This window comes from Globicephala melas, chromosome 10 (genome assembly GCF_963455315.2).
Source record: "Globicephala melas chromosome 10, mGloMel1.2, whole genome shotgun sequence".
Lineage (NCBI taxonomy): Eukaryota > Metazoa > Chordata > Mammalia > Artiodactyla > Delphinidae > Globicephala > Globicephala melas.
Window position 1 is genome coordinate 81,237,819 of NC_083323.1, and position 21,787 is coordinate 81,259,605.

At 36.0% G+C, this 21,787-nt stretch overlaps 1 protein-coding gene across 3 annotated transcripts in view; it reads left to right on the top strand.

The window, feature by feature from the left end:
* ITPR2 (inositol 1,4,5-trisphosphate receptor type 2) overlaps positions 1 to 21,787 on the top strand; it is a 527,210-nt gene that overhangs the window by 428,613 nt on the left and 76,810 nt on the right. For all 3 annotated transcript variants that reach the window (XM_030830533.3, XM_030830536.3, XM_060305847.2), the window contains 4 exons: positions 547 to 722; positions 12,333 to 12,497; positions 15,754 to 15,949; positions 20,207 to 20,299. In XM_030830533.3, the coding sequence (XP_030686393.1) occupies positions 547 to 722; positions 12,333 to 12,497; positions 15,754 to 15,949; positions 20,207 to 20,299 (630 nt within the window). The remainder of the gene's footprint in view (positions 1 to 546; positions 723 to 12,332; positions 12,498 to 15,753; positions 15,950 to 20,206; positions 20,300 to 21,787) is intronic.

The window sequence follows — 21,787 nt, forward strand, 5'->3', positions numbered from 1 at the left end:
TTAAATACACACATATACATATGTATTCATACACATAAATACAGTTGTATGTTTTAACAGTTAAAGCTTAGGTCTATTTCATTAAAGACTGGATATTCTACATTCTGAATTCTTTAGAGGAATCTATAACATAAAAACTTGATAATAATAAAACAGGACAAGGTATGAGTTCACTGCCTGATTCCATATGATTTAGCTGAACATTTAGTGGTCATTAATCATAAATTTTGAATTAAGACTCCCAAGTGAGATACCTCTATCCAAAGTATTTAGCATGTAACTCCCGTAGGAGAGAAAGATGAACAAGTCTCAGACTTAATGAAAGGAGCGTTGACTAGTGAGTATTTAAGCAGCCTGGAATTCATCACAAACTTTCTGGAAATGTAATAATGAGTAATGTGTACAGAGACATTTCCTCTAAGTATACAGTGTGTAGAGTGGGTTATTTTGAAATTCACTGTTTTAGGGCTTATCTTGCTGTATTATATAAAGTAGACTGTTCTAGTTTTGTTCTTAGTAAAAATAAACTCCTTCCACATTTTACAGGTACACTTTCACCATTGTTCTCGGTTCTGCTTTGGATAGCAGTTGCAGTCTGCACATCTATGCTGTTTTTCTTCTCCAAGCCTGTGGGTATTCGGCCATTTCTTGTGTCAGTAATGCTCAGATCAATATATACAATAGGTCTTGGACCTACGTTAATACTTCTTGGTGCAGCTAATGTAAGTATTTTACTTAGCTTTCTACTGTTCTGGATGAATTAAAAGTGTACTAAATATAAAACTGTAACTCTATGCTTTAACTCTGTATATACAGTAAATTCTAATTCATTGTGAGTCCGAGTTAGTCAGAGTTTAACTTGTGCCTTTTTTATTGACTTTTGAGAGAAAGGAAAAATGGCAAGTGAGGGGCTTCCCTGGTGGCTCAGTGGTTGGGTTCGTGCCCCAGTCCGGGAGGATCCCGCATGCCGCGGAGCGGCTCGGCCCGTGGGCCATGGCCGCTGGGCCTGCGCGTCTGGAGCCTGTGCTCCGCGGCGGGAGGGGCCGCAACAGTGAGGGGCCCGCGTACCGCAAAAAAAAAAAAAAAAAAAAAAATGGCAAGTGAAAATTTGATATATTTAAGATGGTAGCATTTGGGGCATGACCCAGCTCTGCAGTCAATTTAATCCAATTCAGTTTTAATGCCTTTGGCATCCTATATGGGCAGCTATTGACAAAATTAACTCTGAGCCACTGTTAACATCCTAAAGTAACTTCTAAATCATCCGAGAAAGATTAAATTATATTCAGCAGAATTTTAGAAGTGAATAATACCTTTTATAAAATGACCAAAAGAAAAGGGTTGCTGTAAGAGAAAATATGAAGTTGGACTCTTTTTATGAGAACAAAACCTATTAACTTGTGAAAGGCATAGATGAGACTTTTTTTCCACTAATTTTTTTTTTAATTTTGAAATATTAGAACAAGGGCATACATTTCACAACTTGAGCTAAGTAAGTTTAGAATAAGTAAGCCAGACTACTATTGCAAATAGCAGTAATTTTGCCCAAGAGATAAAATTTTAAAGGGACTAGACAACTTTTTGTATGGCACAGCTAAAAAGGGATATTAGGAAATGGTAAATCACCAGGTTGATGAAAGAACATGTGGCAGGTAAATAAATCTTGCTAATATGTCTGCTCAATAGCTAAGCACTTTCTATATTTTTTACTGGGTTTCTAACATAATATCCTATATTCTGGTGTCTGTATATCTGTATCTGGTATCTCCCCTACTACATTATACAATTCATAAGACTAATGCTTGATCATTCAATGTCTGGAACATCATTGGTATTCAACAAATATTTCTTAATTAAATTAACTAATGAATGAGTGAAAGATTATCTTTGTATTCTTATACATTTACAGTGCCTTGCACATAAAAAACAGGTGGCAAATATATATTGAAAATGAATAAATGAAATAATCAACCAAACTTTGGAGAACTATAAAGCCAAGCTAGTATGGCCGAATCTATGTTTCTGACCCCTATTATAATATTACATATAATATTATACATTATAATATTATAATTCTTCAAAAACTGGACATGATATATATGACAGATATATACATATATATGTGATGGTTACATATATGTATACATATATATATGTGACAGATATATTTATATGTTTATATATATTAAATGATTACATTCAGGTCACCAAATTACCAATTATTCCTCAATCATTGTGAATAAGGGGAAGTATACTATACATACAAAGGGCTCTATCAGTAAAGAATTCCGTAAAGTACCAAATATGTTATTCTGTAAGTTTCTTGAGGGCAGGGGTTGTCACATTCATAGATATAATCCTATCTACCTCACTCACTCCCTACCCCATTTTCCTCCACCTTAATGCCTAGCACTTAAACATTCAAAAATTGTTTACGTGAACTGAAGTAGTACTTTCGGTGCTTTGGAAATAAGATAATTTTGCGAAATTTCCAACCGAGTGAATTAAGGAATCTTCATGAATTTATCTGATTTTTTCTAAGCCTATTACTGCATCCAGCTTATTATTTTTTCTTTAAAAAATACATTGACTATTGAACCCAATTATTTGAAGAAACAAATAATATTTCTAAACTGATAACTGATTCTCAATAAGACATTAATCCAAGTGAGAAAATCCAAATTTGATAAATGAAATAATAGCTAGACAGAATTAGACCAAAATAACAGCATTTATTGGGTCTCTGTTATCTAATAGACAATGGTAATAATAGAGGATTTGTGGTTCTTGCCATCCAGAAGCTTTAAGGATATATAAAGAGGTATGGAATAACATTTTAAAATCTATTGGGAAAGCCAAAAACATTGGGAGAATTTTTCTTTTGCCCCTCATGGGACAGGATAAAAAGATAACTTCTGCCTGGTTTGGTGAGAATAGTTCCACTATAAGTAATGACTATTCATCACCAGAGGGCAGACAGCAGAAGCAAGAAGAGCTACAATCCTGCAGCCTGTGGAATGAAAACTACATTCACAGAAAGATAGACAAAATGAAAAGGCAGAGGAATATATACCAGATGAAAGAAAAAGATAAAACACCAGAAAACCAATTACATGAAGTGGAAATAGGCAACCTTCCCGAAAAAGAATTCAGAATAATGATAGTGAAGACGATCCAGGATGTAAGAAAAAAAATGAAGGCAAAGATTGAGAAGATGCAAGAAATGTTTAACAAAGACCTAGAAGAATTAAAGAACAAACACCTAGAAGAATTAAAGAACAAACACCTAGAAGAATTAAAGAACAAACACCTAGAAGAATTAAGAACAAACAGAGATGAACAATACAATAACTGAAATGAAAAATGCACTAGAAGGGAATCAATAGCAGAATAACTGAGGCAGAAGAATGCATAAGTGACCTGGAAGACAGAACAATGGAAATCACTGCCATGGAACAGAGTAGAGAAAAAAGAATGAAAAGAAATGAAGACAGCCTAAGAGACCTCTGGGACAACATTAAATGCACCAACATCCAATGCACCAACATTCGCATTATTGGGGTTCCAGAAGGAGAAGAGAGAGATACAGAACCTGAGAAAATATTTGAAGAGATCATAGTTGAAAACTTCCCTAATATCAGAAATGAAATAGCCACCCAAGTCCAGGAAGCACAGAGAGTCCCAGGCAGCATAAACCCAAGGAGAACCACGCCGAGACACATAGTAATCAAACTGACAAAAATTAAAGACAAAGATAAATTATTAAAAGCAAAAAGGGAAAAATGACAAATTACATACAAGGGAACTCCCATAAGATTAACAACTGATTTCTCAGCAGAAAATATACAAGCCAGAAGGGAGTGGCATGATATATTTAAAGTGATGAAAGGGAAGAACCTACAACCAAGATTACTCTACCCAGCTAGGATCTCATTCAGATTCGATGGAGAAATCAAAAGCTTTACAGGCAAGCAAAAGCTAAGAGAATTCAGCACCACCAAACCGGCTCTACAAAAAATGCTAAAGGAACTTCTCTAAGTGGCAAACACAAGAGAAGAAAAGGACCTACAAAAACAAACCCAAAACAATTAAGAAAATAGTCATAGGAACATACATATCAATAATTACCTTACACGTGAATGGATTAAATGCTCCAACCAAAAGACACAGGCTCGCTGAATGGATGCAAAAGCAAGACCCATGTATATGCTGTCTACAAGAGACCCACTTCAGACCTAGGGACACATACAGACTGAAACTGAGGGGATGGAAAAAGATTTTCCATACAAATGGAAATCAAAAGAAATCTGGAGTAGCAATACTCGTATCAGATAAAATAGACTTTAAAATAAAGAATGTTACAAGAGACAAGGAAGGACACTACATAATGATCAGGGGATCAATCCAAGAAGAAGATATAACGATTATAAATATATACGTGCCCAACATAGGAGCACCTCAATACATAAGGCAAATAAATGCTAACAGCTATAAAAGAGGAAATCGACAGTAACACAATAATAGTGGGGGACTTTAACACCTCACTTACACCAATGGACAGATCACCCAGACAAAATATTAATAAGGAAACACAAGCTTTAAATGACACAATAGACCATATAGATTTAATTGATATTTATAGGACATTCCATCTGAAAACAGCAGATTACACTTTCTTCTCAGATGCAAACAGAAGTCCAGGACCAGATGGCTTCACAGGTGAATTCTATCAAACATTTAGAGAAGAGCTAACACCCATCCTTCTCAAACTCTTCCAAAAAATTGCAGAGGAAGGAACACTCCCAAACTCTTTCTACGAGGCACCATCACCCTGATACTAAAACCAGACAAAGATACTACAAAAAAAGAAAATTACAGACCAATGTCACTGATGAATGTAGATGCAAAAATCCTCAACAAAATACTAGCAAACAGAATCCAACAACACATTAAAAGGATCATACACCATGATCAAGTGGGATTTATCCCAGGTATGCAAAGATTCTTCAGTATACGGAAATCTATGTATGTGATACACCATATTAACAAATTGAAGAATGAAAACCATGTGATCATCTCAATAGATGCAGAAAAGGCTTTTGACAAAATTCAACACCTACTTATGATAAAAACTCTCCAGAAAGTGGGATAGAGGGAACCTCCTACCTCAACATAATAAAGGCCATATGCGACAATCCCACAGCCAACATCATTCTCAATGGTGAAAAACTGAAAGCATTTCCACTAAGAACAGGAACAAGACAAGGATGTCCACTTTTGCCACTCTTATTCAACATAGTTTTGGAAGTCCTAGCCAAAGCAATCAGAGAAGAAAAAAAAAAAAAAGGAATCCAAGTTGGAAAAGAAGTAAAACTGTCACTGTTTGCAGATAACATGATACTATACATAACTAATCCTAAAGATGCCATCAGAAAACTACTAGAGCTAATCAATGAATTTGGTAAAGTTTCAGGATACAAAATTAATGCACAGAAATCTCTTGCATTCCTATACTCTAAAAACAAAAGATCAGAAAGGGAAACAATCCCATTCACCACTGCAACAAAAAGAATAAAATACCTAGGAATAAACCTACCTAAGAGGTAAAAGACCTATACTCAGAAAAACATAATACACTGATGAAAGATATCAAAGATGACAAACAGTTGGAGAGATATAGCATTTCGTGGATTGGAAGAATCAATATTCTGAAAATGACTCTACTACCCAAAGCAATCTACAGATTCAATGCAATCCCTATCAAATTACCAATGGCATTTTTTACAGAACTAGAACAAAAAATCTTAAAATTTGTATGGAGACACAAAAGGCCCCGAACAGCCAAAGCAATCTTGAGGGAAAAAAACAGAGCTGGAGGAATCAGACTCCCTGACTTCAGACTATACTATAAAGCTACAGTCATCAAGACAATATGGTACTGGCACAGAAACAGAAATATAGATCAATGGAAGAAGATAGATAGCCCAGAGATAAACCCATGCACCTATGGTCAACTAATCTATGACAAAGGAGGCAAGGATATACAATGGAGAAGACAGTCTCTTCAATAAGTGGTGCCTGGAAAACTGGACAACTACATGTAAAAGAGTGAAATTAGAACACTCCCTAACACCATACACAAAAATAAACTCAAAATGGATTAAGGACCTAAATGTATTAGAACACTCCCTAACACCATACACAAAAATAAACTCAAAATGAATTAAAGACCTAAATGTAAGACTGGACACTATAAAACTCTTAGAGGAAACCATAGGAAGAACACTCTTTGACATAAATCACAGCAAGATCTTTTTTGACCCACCTCCTAGAGTAATGGAAATAAAAACAAAAATAAACAAATGGGACCTAATGAAACTTAAAAGCTTTTACACAGCAAAGGAAACCATAAACAAGATGAAAACACAACCCTCAGAATGGGAGAAAATATTTGCAAACAAAGCAATGGACAAAGGATTAATCTCCAAAAAATATAAACAGCTCATGCAGCTCAATATTAAAAAAACAAACAACCCAATCAAAAAATGGCCAAAGACCTAAATAGGCATTTCTCCAAAGAAGACATACAGATGGCCAAGAGACACATGAAAAGCTGTTCAACATCACTAATTATTAGAGAAATGCAAATCAAAACTACAATGAGGTATCACTTCACACCAGTTAGAATGGGCATCCTAAGAAAATCTGCAAACGACAAATGCTGGAGAGGGTGTGGAGAAAAGGGAACCCTCTTGTGCTGTTGGTGGGAATGAAACTGATACAGCCACTATGAAGAACAGTATGGAGGTTCCTTAAGAAGCTAAAAATAGAACTACCATACGACCCAGCAATCCCACTACTGGGCATATACCCTGAGAAGACCATAATTCAAAAAGACACATGCACCCCAGTATTCATTGCAGCACTGTTTACAATAGCCAGGTCATGGAAGCAACCTGAATGCCCATTGACAGATGAATGGATAAAGAAAATATGGTACATATATACAATGGAATATTTCTCAGCCATAAAAAGGAATGATACTGGGTCATTTTTAGAGACATAGATGGACCTAGAGACTGTTATACAGAGTGAAGTTAAGTCAGAAAGAGAAAAACAAATATTGTATATTAATTCATATATGTGGAATCTAGAAAAATGGTACAGATCAACCAGTTTGCAAGGCAAAAATAGAGACACAGATGTAGAGAACAAATGTATGGACACCAAGAGGGCAAAGCGGGGTGGGGGGTGGTGGTGGAATGAATTGGGAGATTGGGATTGACATTTATACACTAGTATGTATAAAATGGATTACTAATAAGAACCTGCTGTGTAAAATAAATTAATTAATTTAATTAAAAAAATAACTTCATAAGAGCAGCAAGTGTTATACTTTAATTTCTTCCTGAGAAGAAATCTACATGGAGATATAATTTTCTTATTAACTATGTGAATCTGTGGGTAGTCTAATAGCCTTCACAGCATAAAACACTCGTTTGCACAGTCCCCAAATGATACATTATGATCTGCCTGTCCAGGGTATTTTGACCAAAGAAAATATTAGCTTTGATTTGGGACAAGTTGAATGGAATAATTGTAATTTTGTTATGATAGATATTGATAGAAGAGTTTTTACCTATAGTTTTGATACTGTACAGATTAATAAAAACATTTTAGCAAATATCATTTACCTTAACGTTTAACATAACAGGCTCATTACAGAACTGTCTATGGTTTACCATTTCCTAGGAGGTAGGAAAAAAAAGAAAACATAAATCAATCATGTTTTTCCCTTAGATTTTAACGTATTTATTAACTTAATTTACACTTAAAACTTTGCATTATGTAACAGGTGGAACTATAATTGCTAAAGTTATAGGTATCAGAAACAGGGAAAAATCGTCTACCTGAGAGTTAAGCCTTAATGAGCATCAGAATTCCAGACCTTAGGTAAATAGCAAGCCTCTGAATTTCATTCTTGTCATCAGTGAAATGAAGATATTAAAGCCTAGTCTGTCCTCATCAGGTTGTTGAGAAGATCAGTTCAGAAGATTAGTATGAAGATTTAGAAAAGAACAATAGTACGATAATAATAGCAATAAAGGCTGCCATTTACCAGTATCTAATACATGAAGTAGGATTTAATTATAAAACATTGCTGTCATGATCGTAAAAGTGTTTGTATTTTGGTTCACAGGGACTTGTTTGTTTCTGACTCAGTGTCTTTCACGGTGTTAAGCAAACACAGAAAGTCCTTTTTTTGGTAAAGGAATCAAGTGGGAGGAAAAAACCTCAATCTATATTCTGAGCACTTAGTATTATCAGTTTCTGTGTATTATGTTGCTTCATCTTTATCATCTTTGCTAGTTTCTAAAAAATTTGTATTTAGTTTGCAGCTCGCTTCTCTGTCTTGTCACGGGGGTTACCTCAATATTTGAGTTGTTTTTAAAAATTCAAATGTTCTTCTCTGTTAGAAAAGCATATCTTATAACCCAGTACAGTTTTCTTCCCACCTCTACGTTACATTTTTAGTTATTGCTAATGAAAATTAACATTATTTTGGCAAATATAAACACATTTTATCAGTTTGGGATCACTTAATATGTTTTCATACCATCAAACTTATTTATAAATCTCATTTTAATAATGATAGTATTAACCAGTTATATGGATGTTATATAATTTATTTAACCATTTCATTAATTCTTATTGTTTAGATTTTTATAATAAATAATACAATAAACACCTGTGAAATATATTGAGTCAAAACATTCATATTCCCGTCCTTTCTTTCTCACACACACACACACACACACACACACTCCCTGTTTTTCATATAATACAGTCACTGATGTTCCCACTTCTGATATTCAGTTGCAGAAACAGAAAACTGCCCCAGTGCTGGGAGAATACTAGCATGTGTTGAATTTAGTAAGAGACACTACAGTTTACACCACCCTCGTTTACTGTACTGTTTCGCTGGCAATTTAAAAGATCTCTTGGGTGATTTTGACTACATGACAATTTTGCCTCACGCTTTGACTGTAGAACCTTATCCTGCCCAAGATGTAACATCACTGAAATGGAGATTTTTGAATCAGATAATCTGATTTTTTAGTAAGAAGGTTGATGAATATATAGTAATATAGTTAAACTGCAGTTCAAGACAATAGATTCAATTTTACTTTTTAATAAATAGTAGACAATCTTTTTTTGCTATAATTATTGTTGGAAAATAAATAGGAACAGTGTAAGATGGGGATAGGATTATTGATCAGGGACATAGAACCAAGTAAGACAGAAAGGATTATATAAAGGCAGCTATAAATTTCTGTGATCACATAAAATAGCAAACTTTAAGGGACACCACATAAAATTCTGGAGCTGTGAGGCACCTTAAGGCTTATTCCCTTCTAGTCATTTCATTTTAGAAATGAGTGTATACATCCTATAGACACCAGGAGGATTTACCTAAGTAATTAGTGGCAGAGCCAAGACTGGAACCCTGATGGCCCAACTTCTAAGCCAGGGTCTTCCCACTATATTGCACTGTTTAAAAAAAAAGTCCTGCAAAGACATATCAATGAAATATAAAGTATCTATGAAAATATTACTATACTGTATAATTAATTTACCTAGTTAAAATTAATGAATTTGTTTTAGTATACATTGATTAACAAATGAACATTCATTTTTCTGTTTTGGAAGACCATCATTTGGATTATGTGTTACTTTTAAAAGGCTGTACAGAGAGCTTACATTGCTGCCGTTTCCCTCCCCCACCTGCCACTTTTTCCCCCAACCTTCACACAATTTATCCCATTCTCAATGAAAAATATATCAAGGGCAGCTTTGAAGAATAGATGGAGAAAGAAAAAAATATAAGGGACGGTTGTGATCATTTATATCGGTATTTGTGTACTGACTCGAGGGTCCTTCCAACACCAGTTCAGAAGATGGCCTTTTAACCACCTTGCTCAGTTCCCACACCCCCCGTTTATTGTTGCCCACATGAACGCTTGCCACAGAAGTAATGATCGCCTACGTAATGGTATTGACAAACGAAGGACTGGTTAGACAATGTCAAGTAAGTCATGACATGAAATGGGAGAATGTTTTTGTAACTTCTTCATTTCCATAAACATTCCCAGCTTTCATGGAAAATGCTCAGTAAAACTAATTTGCAAATTTCCAGATCATGCATCAGGAAAAACCAGCGTTCAAGTTTTTTCCTACCCAAATCATTTATACTTACACTTATTTCTTCATGGTATGAATACTTCAACATTAAAAGACAGCAGTTTCCTTGTTTCTGATCTCTGCAGAAATAGGTGGCTGCCACTACCAGCATTGGCTCCATCAAGAGAAAAGGAGCATATTCATCAATATGAAGCTTTAGGTCAAGGTTCAAAAAAATTAACCTGAAACAAATAAGGCGAATCTTTCTTTTTCATGCAAGAATGGCAGAGGCCCTTTTAGGCAGAAGTGTGTCCTTGCTTTTGCATTATTTGAGAATTGAACTATATTGCTCTTGAGAACCTGAATTCAATGTATCCCTTTTCCTTTAAGTATATAGGACTTATAGTTTTCCTGCATAATTTTTTTATGACTCAAATACACAACATTTAAACAATTTGTCTTCAACATATAATTCATCCTTCTGAAAAGTCATAGTTTTAATTTTTAATTTTATTTTTTATAGAACTTCTTATTTCTATTTCATATTGATGATATGGGTGAATGAATTAAACTTGCTTTTGGATAGTAAACATAAAGACATCCATTAATACAGTAGCTATATTTAATAGTAATGTAAAGGTGTGATGATGTAACACTAAATAGTGAAGTAAGACTTTCTATTTAACATTATTCAAGTTAACAAGATGATGAAATTGATAATATCTATTATTGAGAGGATATTTAATTAACATGGGGCAAACTTAGGAAAGGTTTGAAGTTTTTAATTGCTATGTTGTTGACTTGGTTTGGTTATCTTCACAACGTGCAATGATAAACCATTTCTCATTTTATCTGTATTGATTTGGATTTTAGAAAGTGGAAGGAAAAGGTTTTTCCAACCTCTCAAATTTTACTTCTGCCCAAAGTGTTGTGCTCCTTCTTATGTTATTTAAAATCATTCCATAAGGCAGTTTCTTTCATATACATGGAAAAAAATCTATGATGTTGCAAAGAGCAAGCTGTCTTCCCAAAGTTAGGTTTGGACATATAAAAACAAATATGATACCATTGCCAAAGAACCTCAGTATAAATTTCTGTATTTAAATTTCTGTACGTAAATTTCTGTATTTAAATGTATTTTTAATTTGAATACTCTACATCAGTGGTCCCCAACCCTTTTGGCACCAGGGACCGGTTTTGTGGAAGACATTTTTTCCACGGACCGGGGTTGGGGGGAATGGTTCAGGCGGTAATGGGAGTGATGGGGAGCGATGGGGAGTGGCAGATGAAGCTTCCCTCGCTGGCCTGCCGCTCACCTCCTGCTGTACCACCCGGTTCCTAACAGTCCGCAGACTGGTACCAGTCCACAGCCTGGGGATTGGGGACCCCTGCTCTGTATGGTACCAAGCATAATAAACACTCCAAAACGTTTACTGAATAATTACCATACATAGGACTTAGAAGATACATCCAAGTATTATATTTATTTTAATCTAGGTAGAGAAGTATATTTATATTTTTTATGAATGTAGAGTAAATTAAATACAAAAATAATTTTTAATGGCCTACTTGTTTAAAATAATATTCAGAAGAGAAAGTCCAGGATAAAAAAATCGAGGACAAATCTATGGATGTTTTCTGAAAATATATTTTTCTATTTCATTTATAGTATAATAATAAAAACATTGCATTATTACTTTTAATATGGAAAATATAATGAGTAATATTTCAAGAGTCATTGTACTAAGGGCTTCATATTCATTATGAATTATTTAATTCCTTGAAGAGTTCTATGAGGTGGGAATTCCTTTATTCCAGTTTTTGAGAAGAAACAACCAAGGCCTCCAGTTGCATGGCCTAGGTCAGATAATAGCAGTGGGAAAACTAGCATTTAAATTCACGTCTGTCTTGATTTTAGAGCTGCGGCTCTTAATCACTCTTCCTCTCTTTTCCTGGAACTGCAAAGAATACAGGGTTTGTCTCTATGGTGTTTACATGCAGATTTGTAAGCAGTGCTGAAAAATTACAAAATGAGAAATCATAAAAGAAAACCACAGACTTTGTGAATAATAGGTTTTGTCAATGACATGCTGTTTTTGTGAGTTTCAGAACAAATAAGACAGTAAAATCGAATCTTTTCCTCCCTTTAGCTTTGTAATAAAATCGTATTTCTGGTGAGTTTTGTCGGAAATCGTGGCACGTTCACCCGAGGGTACCGAGCGGTCATCCTGGATATGGCCTTTCTCTACCATGTAGCGTATGTCCTGGTTTGCATGCTGGGCCTCTTTGTTCACGAATTCTTCTATAGCTTCCTGGTGAGTACATCTCTATGTGGATAGTCACTGCTGAAAAAAATACATAATGCTGCTGCTTCTTATGCTTCTTCCTTTGATTTTTTTTTTTTTAAGCAGAGTCTGGCATTTAGGACAAATTATGTTATTTTTAGACTTGCCTAGGAAAATCATGCATTATTATTATTTTTAGTCTTTATCTCTGAGAAACGACATAGGTGGTACAATTCTTTATTTTATCTCTGAGACCCACCTCTTGACCCAGGCTTTGTATAGCAGGCTGCTTTGGGTTTCAGCCAAGTCATATTTCCCTTAGAGATTCTTCAACAAGAAAAGGGATATACTTTCTTGGTACTGAATTCATTGCATTTATTTATAACAGCAAATATTTTGTGTATCTTTAGAATGGCATATAAATAAAATGAAGGGGAAAGCCAACTTAGCAAAAAGATGATGAGTTGTTTTAAGGGCAGTCTTATAGTTTTAGATTTAATATGTTGTTGTTGTTAAGCTGATTTACATATATCTATTCATTAAGTGGATTTTCAGATTTCTTCTAAAGCCGCATTTTGGTTTTGGTTTTGTTTTTTTGCTGGTTATCAGTTTTCCTTCCTACATGTATGTTCTGTAGCTATAAACCAGGAGAGGAGTCAATACAAGTATATGGTAATGTTTTGAAACTTAGAGCATTACCAGGTTAGCATCATGATGCCAGAGGAACAATTTATTCATATCTTCAGCTCACAGTTGCTATGCAGAGGAGAACACTACCCAATAAAATAATCCCTGAAAACAAGCTGAAGATCTAAAAACATTATGCTGACCTGGTTTTCTTGGGTCATGAGGGGCAAATTCATTGCCTCCTGCTTCCCTGTGACCTAGCTCACCCATGTAGGAAGATTAAGTAAGAAACTAATTTTCTGTTTACCCTAAAACACTTGAAAGAGCCACAGTGAAGAGCGGATTTGTCCCTTATCAACATAAGGATACAAAATTATCTTCCAGGCAGCTAAGTTAGATTAGTATTCAGCCACTTAAGTTAGATTAGTATTCGGCCATCAAAAGTAGACTTTTTTTTCTGATCCGAGGATCCTAATGAATTCCTTCTTTGCTCTAATTCACCACAAAAATTGCATTTTTTAATATCTGCCTGTGATAGGTAAAGGTCTATTATACCCAGCTCTTTTCCCTGACTGTAATAAATATGTAATATTTATTATGTTTTTGTGCTTCAACCTCCTTGTCTATAAAATGGATAGGGGTAATATGAGAGCCTAGTAATATCAAGACCCATTAAAGAAATAATATGAAAAACATGTGAAATGATACATGTAAAATCTTTGTTATTTAAGGAAAGGTTTTTGAAAAAATAAAGGTGTATTTGAATTATTGTATGAGTTATTAATAGTAATGTTACTTTTAATTTATGTTAACCTTAATTTCCAGTTGCATTTTTCTCTCATGTTTTTCAAATCATACAACACTTATGCTAATTTGTTTTCATTGGGTTGGTTATAAAAAGGATATATTCCATTTTCATGTTTAGAGGACTAGAAGAAAATTTTAATGGACATAATGTCAAAATGGTATTTAAATGTATTTTTAAAATATTTTTATGTTTTAAAAAATATATGAATTTGCATTCCCAGTTGTGTCCACAAATGCCAATCCTTTAACCGGTAATAGAAACCACACTCTAGATTTTTCCTTTGAGAAATAAATGGAAGGAACCGTTCACCTGTCCAACATCAATACCTTTGCATTCTCAAGATTCTGATTCCATGGGTATGGAATAGGGCCCAGGAATATGCATTTTCATCAAGTATCCTATGGGCTTCTGAAAACTATAAACTTTCATAAACTATCCAGAAATGATCTGGAACCATTTCCAGACCTTTTCTTTAAGCCACTGTTCAGCTGAGGGAAAATCTCCTTTCTGTCAACTAAATGCTTAAATAAGTTAAATAAGCCAGGTCAGTAATGTGGAAGCTGAACTTGCATTACTTAATTTGTCTTTAGGGAAGAATAAGGAATTTGCTTCTAAAGGTTGTATCTCCCTCCAGGAGATAAACAGATAGCAAAATAGTTAAACATATGTTTTTGTTTTTGACCATCAAAAAACATCAGTGTCCTAAGGTGAGCAAACAAGTTAATATATTTACAGCAATTATTTGCAAGACTATAATTAAATTGGAAAGTAACTGTATAAGCCTCAAAACTCTGAAAAACAGAGTACAAGGCCCTGGTGTTTCTGAAGGGATGAGCGACACTGGTATTAATCATTTCAACCAGCTCAGAGATTTTAATCACTCCCCATAGATAGCAGAAAACAAACCCCAGTTATTCTAATATCAAAAATACTATTCATTTCTAAACTGATACTTATGCCTTCATTAAAGTAAATGTTAATATTGCTTTTAACCAGCTTTTAATAATGAAACATGTAGTTGCGAATGTATAATTTCAACTTTAAATATAGCAATAAGTAAAATTGTTCTTAAAGTTGACTGCAGATAGCAAACACATACCTAGATTCTTGACCAGTGCATATGGATTGTCAACTACTAAACACAAAATGGAGAATAACCCATTATCCATAGAGGAAGTGAATTAACACTTGTGAATTATATTTCTGTTTATACTTCTGTTCCCAAAAGCATCTACTAAAGTAATAGGTTTTGCCCTCAATCTACCTGTTTAGTAAGAAAGATGTTTGCATTTCTCAAATATTTTTAAATTTCATACCTTTTCTATTTTAGTGGGCTCATAAAATTGAATTCATGTCATTTCACCTCTAATCCCTTGATTAAACAATCCGTTGAATGAATCCTTCAATTATTCATCACTTAGTTCCCTAATTCAGCATTCTCATGTTAGCCATTTTACATATTCTAGAAGCAACTACAGAATATCGGAAAGGCTAAAAATAGGGAATAAGTAGCTAAGTTGGTTATGTATCGTATTACAATTTTTCTAAATTCAAATTTGAAGCTGTGCTATTACCATGTCTTAAAAAATTCATACTACATTGGTTATGAAACCAACAGATGCACATTATATATTGTGTTAGAGTTATCTTTATTGAAAAACAGTTTATTAACACATTCAAACTGGAGAAGAAATACATATTTTGGTTCATTTTTAAGTTGTTATTTATACTGTTATTCTCTCACAGGTAAATTAAAATGGCCTGCATTTGTATTTGTGATTACCTTTGTATTTATTCACCCTTTGCTTCATTGCCTTTTTTTCCTTGTTTTTGTTCTCTTTGGTTTTGTAGCTTTTTGATTTAGTATATAGAGAAGAGACTCTGCTCAATGTCATAAAAAGTGTCACACGGAATGGCCGCTCCATTATTCTAACTGCAGTCCTCGCCCTCATCCTTGTCTACCTGTTTTCCATTATTGGATTCCTTTTTCTGAAGGATGACTTCACTATGGAGGTGGATAGGCTGAAAAACAGAACTCCCCTTACAGGTATTGCTGTTACCACTAAATGAGCTTGCTCTGATGGCGGCTCTGACTGGTACATCTCTTGCTAAGAGGATCACAGATGAATGATGATGGAGGCAATGTTTTCTTCCATTCCTTTGAAAACATTTTCTTGTTCACTAAGAGCTCATGAGTGTGAAATACCCCTGCGCTGTATGTTAGCTGACAGTGTGCATAGGAAAATCTTCATACAAGAAACGTCACCTGAGCTCAGTCTCAGTACAGAAGTTTCAACAGTGTTGACTGTACTCCCGGGGACAGCTGACAATTTCAGTGCAGGGTAATAATAGCTTTGGGATTCTTTCTCTTGGGGGATGTCTCCCCCAAGAACTTCCAGCATCATTCACAACCATTATTTCATACATGTTTGCTCACAGTACATTATATTATACTTGAATAGTTGGAAAGCATAAATGCTTTGATTTGGAAACCATCAGATAGTCAGAAAATATGCTATAGAAAAATGCTCAAAATATTGTCATTAAGGGGCTCTGTCCGTGAATATGTGACTGTCAGAATTTCTGCATGATATTTGTTTTTATTGTCTGACTGGTTAGACATCACCCATTTATACTCACTGTGATTCTTGTGGTATGAGGGGTGATTCTTTCCATCTCACTTTGGACTTTTTATTTATTATGCTCCCTAATGGTTTCTTCTTTCCCCCTTTCCTACATTTTGTTGTTTTGGTTAAATTTTGTTCTTAAGTCTCTTTCCTCCTCTCCTGTTTTGCTGCATGGACATTGCAGTTCTGCACTTTGCTGATAGTTTCTCTGGGTGATTCCACTGCCTATGGGTTGCAGAGAAGGGAAACCACAAAACGACTCTCTCTTTCTTCAAACCATCAAATTTAAAAGTAGGATTTAATTAGTGGTGCTTTTAGAATATGGGATAATTAAGTGGCATTTAGATCTATTATTTAGTCTAAGTAATCAAGGCACGGAATAGAAACATCATATACATAGATGGAAAGTTATTAAACTTGAGACTGAATTTCAGACCTAGGTAGTAGTCTTTATTCACAGACACATGGTATATTTTCTGTTATGGCCTTTCTTTTTCTCCCTTAAATGTTACTTTGTCTAGAGTTTTATAGGTGTAAATATTTGGAGGAAAAGCTCATGTATATAAATACCCCCAAAACTCCACTTGTACTAAACTATCTGTGAATCATAAACTATCTGTTCTCAAAATTCTTTGTCTCAATTATTTACTAGGCATGATCACATTGAGTTATTCAGTACAGAGTGAGTCTGACACTGAAGCGTCACAATTTCTGAATCCAAACGTGTACAGTCGTTATTGTTTTATGAACCTTGTAGTAAATAATTTTAATTGTGTTGTTTAAAAAGTAAATTAGTGTCCAGAGGAATGGATAAAGAAGATGTGGTACATACATACAATAGAATATTACTCATCCATAAAAAGGAACGAAATGGGGTCATTTGTAGAGATATAGATGGACCTAGAGACTGTCATACAGAGGGAAGTAGGTCAGAAAGAGAAAAACAAATATTGTATATTAACGCATATATGTGGAATCTGAAAAAATTGGTACAGGTAATCTTATTTACAAGCAGAAATAGAGACACAGATGTCGAGAACAAACGTATGGATACCAAGGGGGACGGGGGTGGGGGATGAATTGGGAGATTGGGATTGACATATATATACTATTGATACTATGTATAAAATAGATAACTAATGAGAACCTACTGTATAGCACAGGGAACTCTACCCCGTGCTCTGTGGTGACCTAAATGAGAAGGAAATCCCCAAAAGAGAGGATACATGTGTACATATAGCTGATTCACTTTGCTGTCCAGTATAAACTAACACAATATTGTAAAGCAACTATACTCCAATAAAAAAAAAGTAAGTTAGCGTCATTATATTATGAATATATTTTCTTTAGAAATATAAAAAAGTCTTCTTTCCTGTCTTCTACAAAATAGGAAGCACGAAAACTAAAATGTCAAGATCTTCACTAAAAATATTTATACATATTTATATAAAAAGTTGTTAAACAAGAGAAAGCATTTGTAAATACTATAAAAATATGGCATACAAGAACAGCTAACAAAGTTAAACTCTTGATTCTTCATAGACTGAGAGTTTTTGTTTCATAGAGAGTGTATGTGGTACCATGCCCTGGAAGAAGCACTCATATTTTCATAACATTTTAAATTTAATTCCTAATACTATATATTATGTCTGTGGATATGTAGCATAAAGTTTATTCTTTCAATTATTGAAAACTATTTTCTCCCAAAGTTGAGTGAAATTATCAAACATAGCACATCTAGGGAGCAAGTGAAATTGGGTACACAGTTCTTCAGTGAATGTGAAGAAATCAGTGAACAAAGAGAGAAGGTTGAGGTTCTAGAGCTGAATGGCAGGTGCACCACAGATGGATATGAGAGCAGAGGACCAATAATTTGCAAATGGCCTTGGGAGTTTAGGACAATGCATATCCCACCTCTGACACCAGTGGAATCTGACTCTGTAGATGCAGGAGCCTGCACTTGACGGTGTTCAGGGGAATCCATGTCTTAGACAAGCCCAAGGAGTTGGCGGGAAGGTAGTGTTGACAAGCGGAGGTTCCAGTGTCTCTCCCACTGCCCCCTATTCCCCATCCTCAGTGCTGCCCTCCTGTTTCTACCCTCATTTCCTCTCCCCAGAAAATGGCAGAAACTTCCCAGGTGCTTCCCCCCGCTCAGCCTCTCTTCTGCTTGTGCAAGTCATTCATTCCTACCACGGTTCTGATTCTGTGTCTTATGGGTTTGAAAACTTTGCTGGGCCCTGGGCTGGCTGTGGGATGCTTGGTTTAAAATCATTAGCCTAGAAGCTCTGCCTTGTCTGTGCCTTTGCTGGCCTCTGTACCTTTTGTCATAGGATTGTACCTGGAATTGCCCCCTTTACCCTCTACCTCATCTTCCTGTGTGTAAATCCTGTCTCCTCTAGATGGATCCTTCTCCAAAAACCTTTGTTTTTTCCTTTCTAGAATTCACCTCTCCCTCTCTGAACGCACTACCTCACTTTACGTGTACCCCACTCCCTCCATTCAACTATAATTATGTCTGTACCTCTCTGTATTCCCTAATTGATTGTGGGTTCTCCAAGGCCCTGACTCCGAGTCCTCAGAGCTTAGCACGAAGTCAGTAAATATTAATTAAGGGAATGGCTCCTGGGGAACACTCAGGAACCCCACCTCTCTGACCACTTGATGCTCACTCCACCCCGTGATATACCCGTCCTTTCTGCCATGCTGCCCCAGTCAGGGTGCGGGGAGGTAAAGTTTGCGGCTTCCCTTCCTCATGGACCCGAGCTCTCTCAGCTCCAGGGCTTGTGTTGGTGGCAACTCCAAGCCTGGTCTCTCTCCTCATCACACGTCCAAACTCCAGCCACCATTCCCCACTTCTGCCTTCGCCTCATCAAACAATCAGGCTAACCTCGGTGGGTGCTGCCCCGAAATGCACGTGAATATTTCCTCAGTATATGAAAATGAACTTAATCCTCTCCCTCCACCTTCTGGACTTTCCTTGGTGGCTCCATGTGAAAAACAGGTTTGAGAGGAACGAACCTCTTCATGTTGTATTTGGTACTAACAACAAAATTTGTTATATGCAACTTGTTTTACACAGGTAAGAAGGTTACTATTTACTTTTCTATCGGGGCCAGGGAGATAGGGGGTAAAGATGGATCCTTGGGGACTAAGGAAGAAAAGATTCTGAACAGGGATCTGGCAGAAGATTCTTGCTTCCCTGAGATGTTTGATGGCCTGTTCCCAGGAACCCACAGTTTACCGTTAAGAGATGCCACCTCCTGCTTGCTCTACCTCAGCCATGGGCACCAGTGGCTGAGAGCTCAGGGTTACCAGCTACACTGGGGGAACATGTTTCTGGCATTTCCAAGCCAGAGCCCTGAATGCATTTGGCCATGGGAACATTGTTACACATGGTGGTTAGGGCCTGCAGTATTATTAGTCGTTTATCTCAGCCACTTTAGAAAGATAGAAAAGGCTTTTAGTGGGTTGGCCCATGAACCTATTCTCTGTTTATAAAATTGATTCAGTAGGCAAGACTGCGTGCGGAATGCTACACTAACTTAACTAAAAACTTTAGGAACACAGCTAATTTGGAGTAATAGCACCTTTTATTTATGTGCCTTTGTAATGTGTCTGCTCATTTCTTGTCACTTGCATATTTGTCTCTATACCGTGTCTCCATTGTGTGTTCTCAGGTAGCAATGCAGTTTCTGCTATGACTTTAACTTCAATCCTGGGAACATGTGAAAAGGACAACTGCTCACCCACAATACCGGCTTCAAATACAGGTCTGTAAAAAGGGCTCCAGGACAGCATGAACTCGATACTTCTGAAGTTATGTTTATTTGATTAAAGTTATTATAGGTTAGAGAGTTACTCTAAAAATTTCATGGTGAGTTGAAATAGAAGAATGGAGGGTAAAAGAACCTAAAAGTTTCCAACTAGAGAAAGGATTCTCACATCCGTCATTTTGTATCCTCACCCTGTTCCTTGCGTTATTTGTAATCATGAGAATTTATCAAATTTACCCTGTGGTACATGCTGCTAAAAATTCTGTCACCATATTGCAAAACCATACCACACTAAGCAAGACCCTTTCCACTGTATAGCCTTTAACTAAGAATATATTGCCTTTAACAGAAGAATCCATCCTTTAACAAAGAATGGAAAAGCATGGGTTTAGAACTCAAAAAGCTTGGTTATAATCCCTGACCTGCCACTTTCTAGGTCTATGTCTTGCATATGTTATGCAAATTTCCTGGACCTTGTTCAGATGGCTTGTCCTGAAAGAGAGGGAGGAAGGAAGGAAGGGAGGGAGGGAGGGAGAGAGGGAGATCTATCTCGGTACATAGGTACGTAGGTAGATAGATAGATAGATAGGGCATATGATACTTTCCCTGCCTCCAAAGGAACAAATGGAACCATGCATATAAAAAGAATTTTTTAAACTCTAATCTGTTCTCGAAGGATGTGGCAGGAATTTGGAAACTATGGCATGTGTGAAATTTAATGAACTGTAGAAGGAATTAGTGATCTGTTTCCAGAAGCAGCAAAGATTTAGGGAGCATTTAGATATTTCAAGAGTTCTGTATATAAAAAAGGAATAGATTTAGTCTCTGTTATGTCTACAGAGGGCAAAATCAGACTCAGAGAAAATGAAGGAAGCAAGAGTTAATCACAGCGTAAGGATGGATTTCTCCACTTCCATCTGGAAGCACATTGTTTGGTCATAATGATAGAGCCTTTTTCCCCAAGTTGCCTTTTGCCTTAAGATGCTGGACTGTTGCTTGAAGTCCAACAAAAATGGACAGTCTCTTCTACTGACTAAATGCTCTATGACTTAAAGGGAGAATTAAACACATGCATATGGTCCATTTCCGCGTCCCAGCAGCTCAGGCACTGTGAACAGCTGCCACTCAGACTTCTTTCCCCCCTGACCTCCTGGGTACCCAGTTCAGGCCTGTAAACCACAAACCAGCTCCTTCTCTACTTGTGTAGCTTTGCTGTGCTCTGAAGTTTCTAAAATCCCGTTACATGCATCCCCTGGCTTATATACCTCCAATTTTTTCAGCTTCCTCACATATTACAGCGATGACTCTTCATGTAACACTCCGAGGCAAGAAGCTGAGTGGTGTGACCATGTTTAGGATGGTGCAGTTTGCAGTCACACCACACGCTTGACCCATATTTGACTGACTCTTGGCTAAAATGCCGTTCTTCCCTGGTTCAGCTGTCAAGCCATAAATGCCTATTCTGTGCTCACATAATTGGGAGTT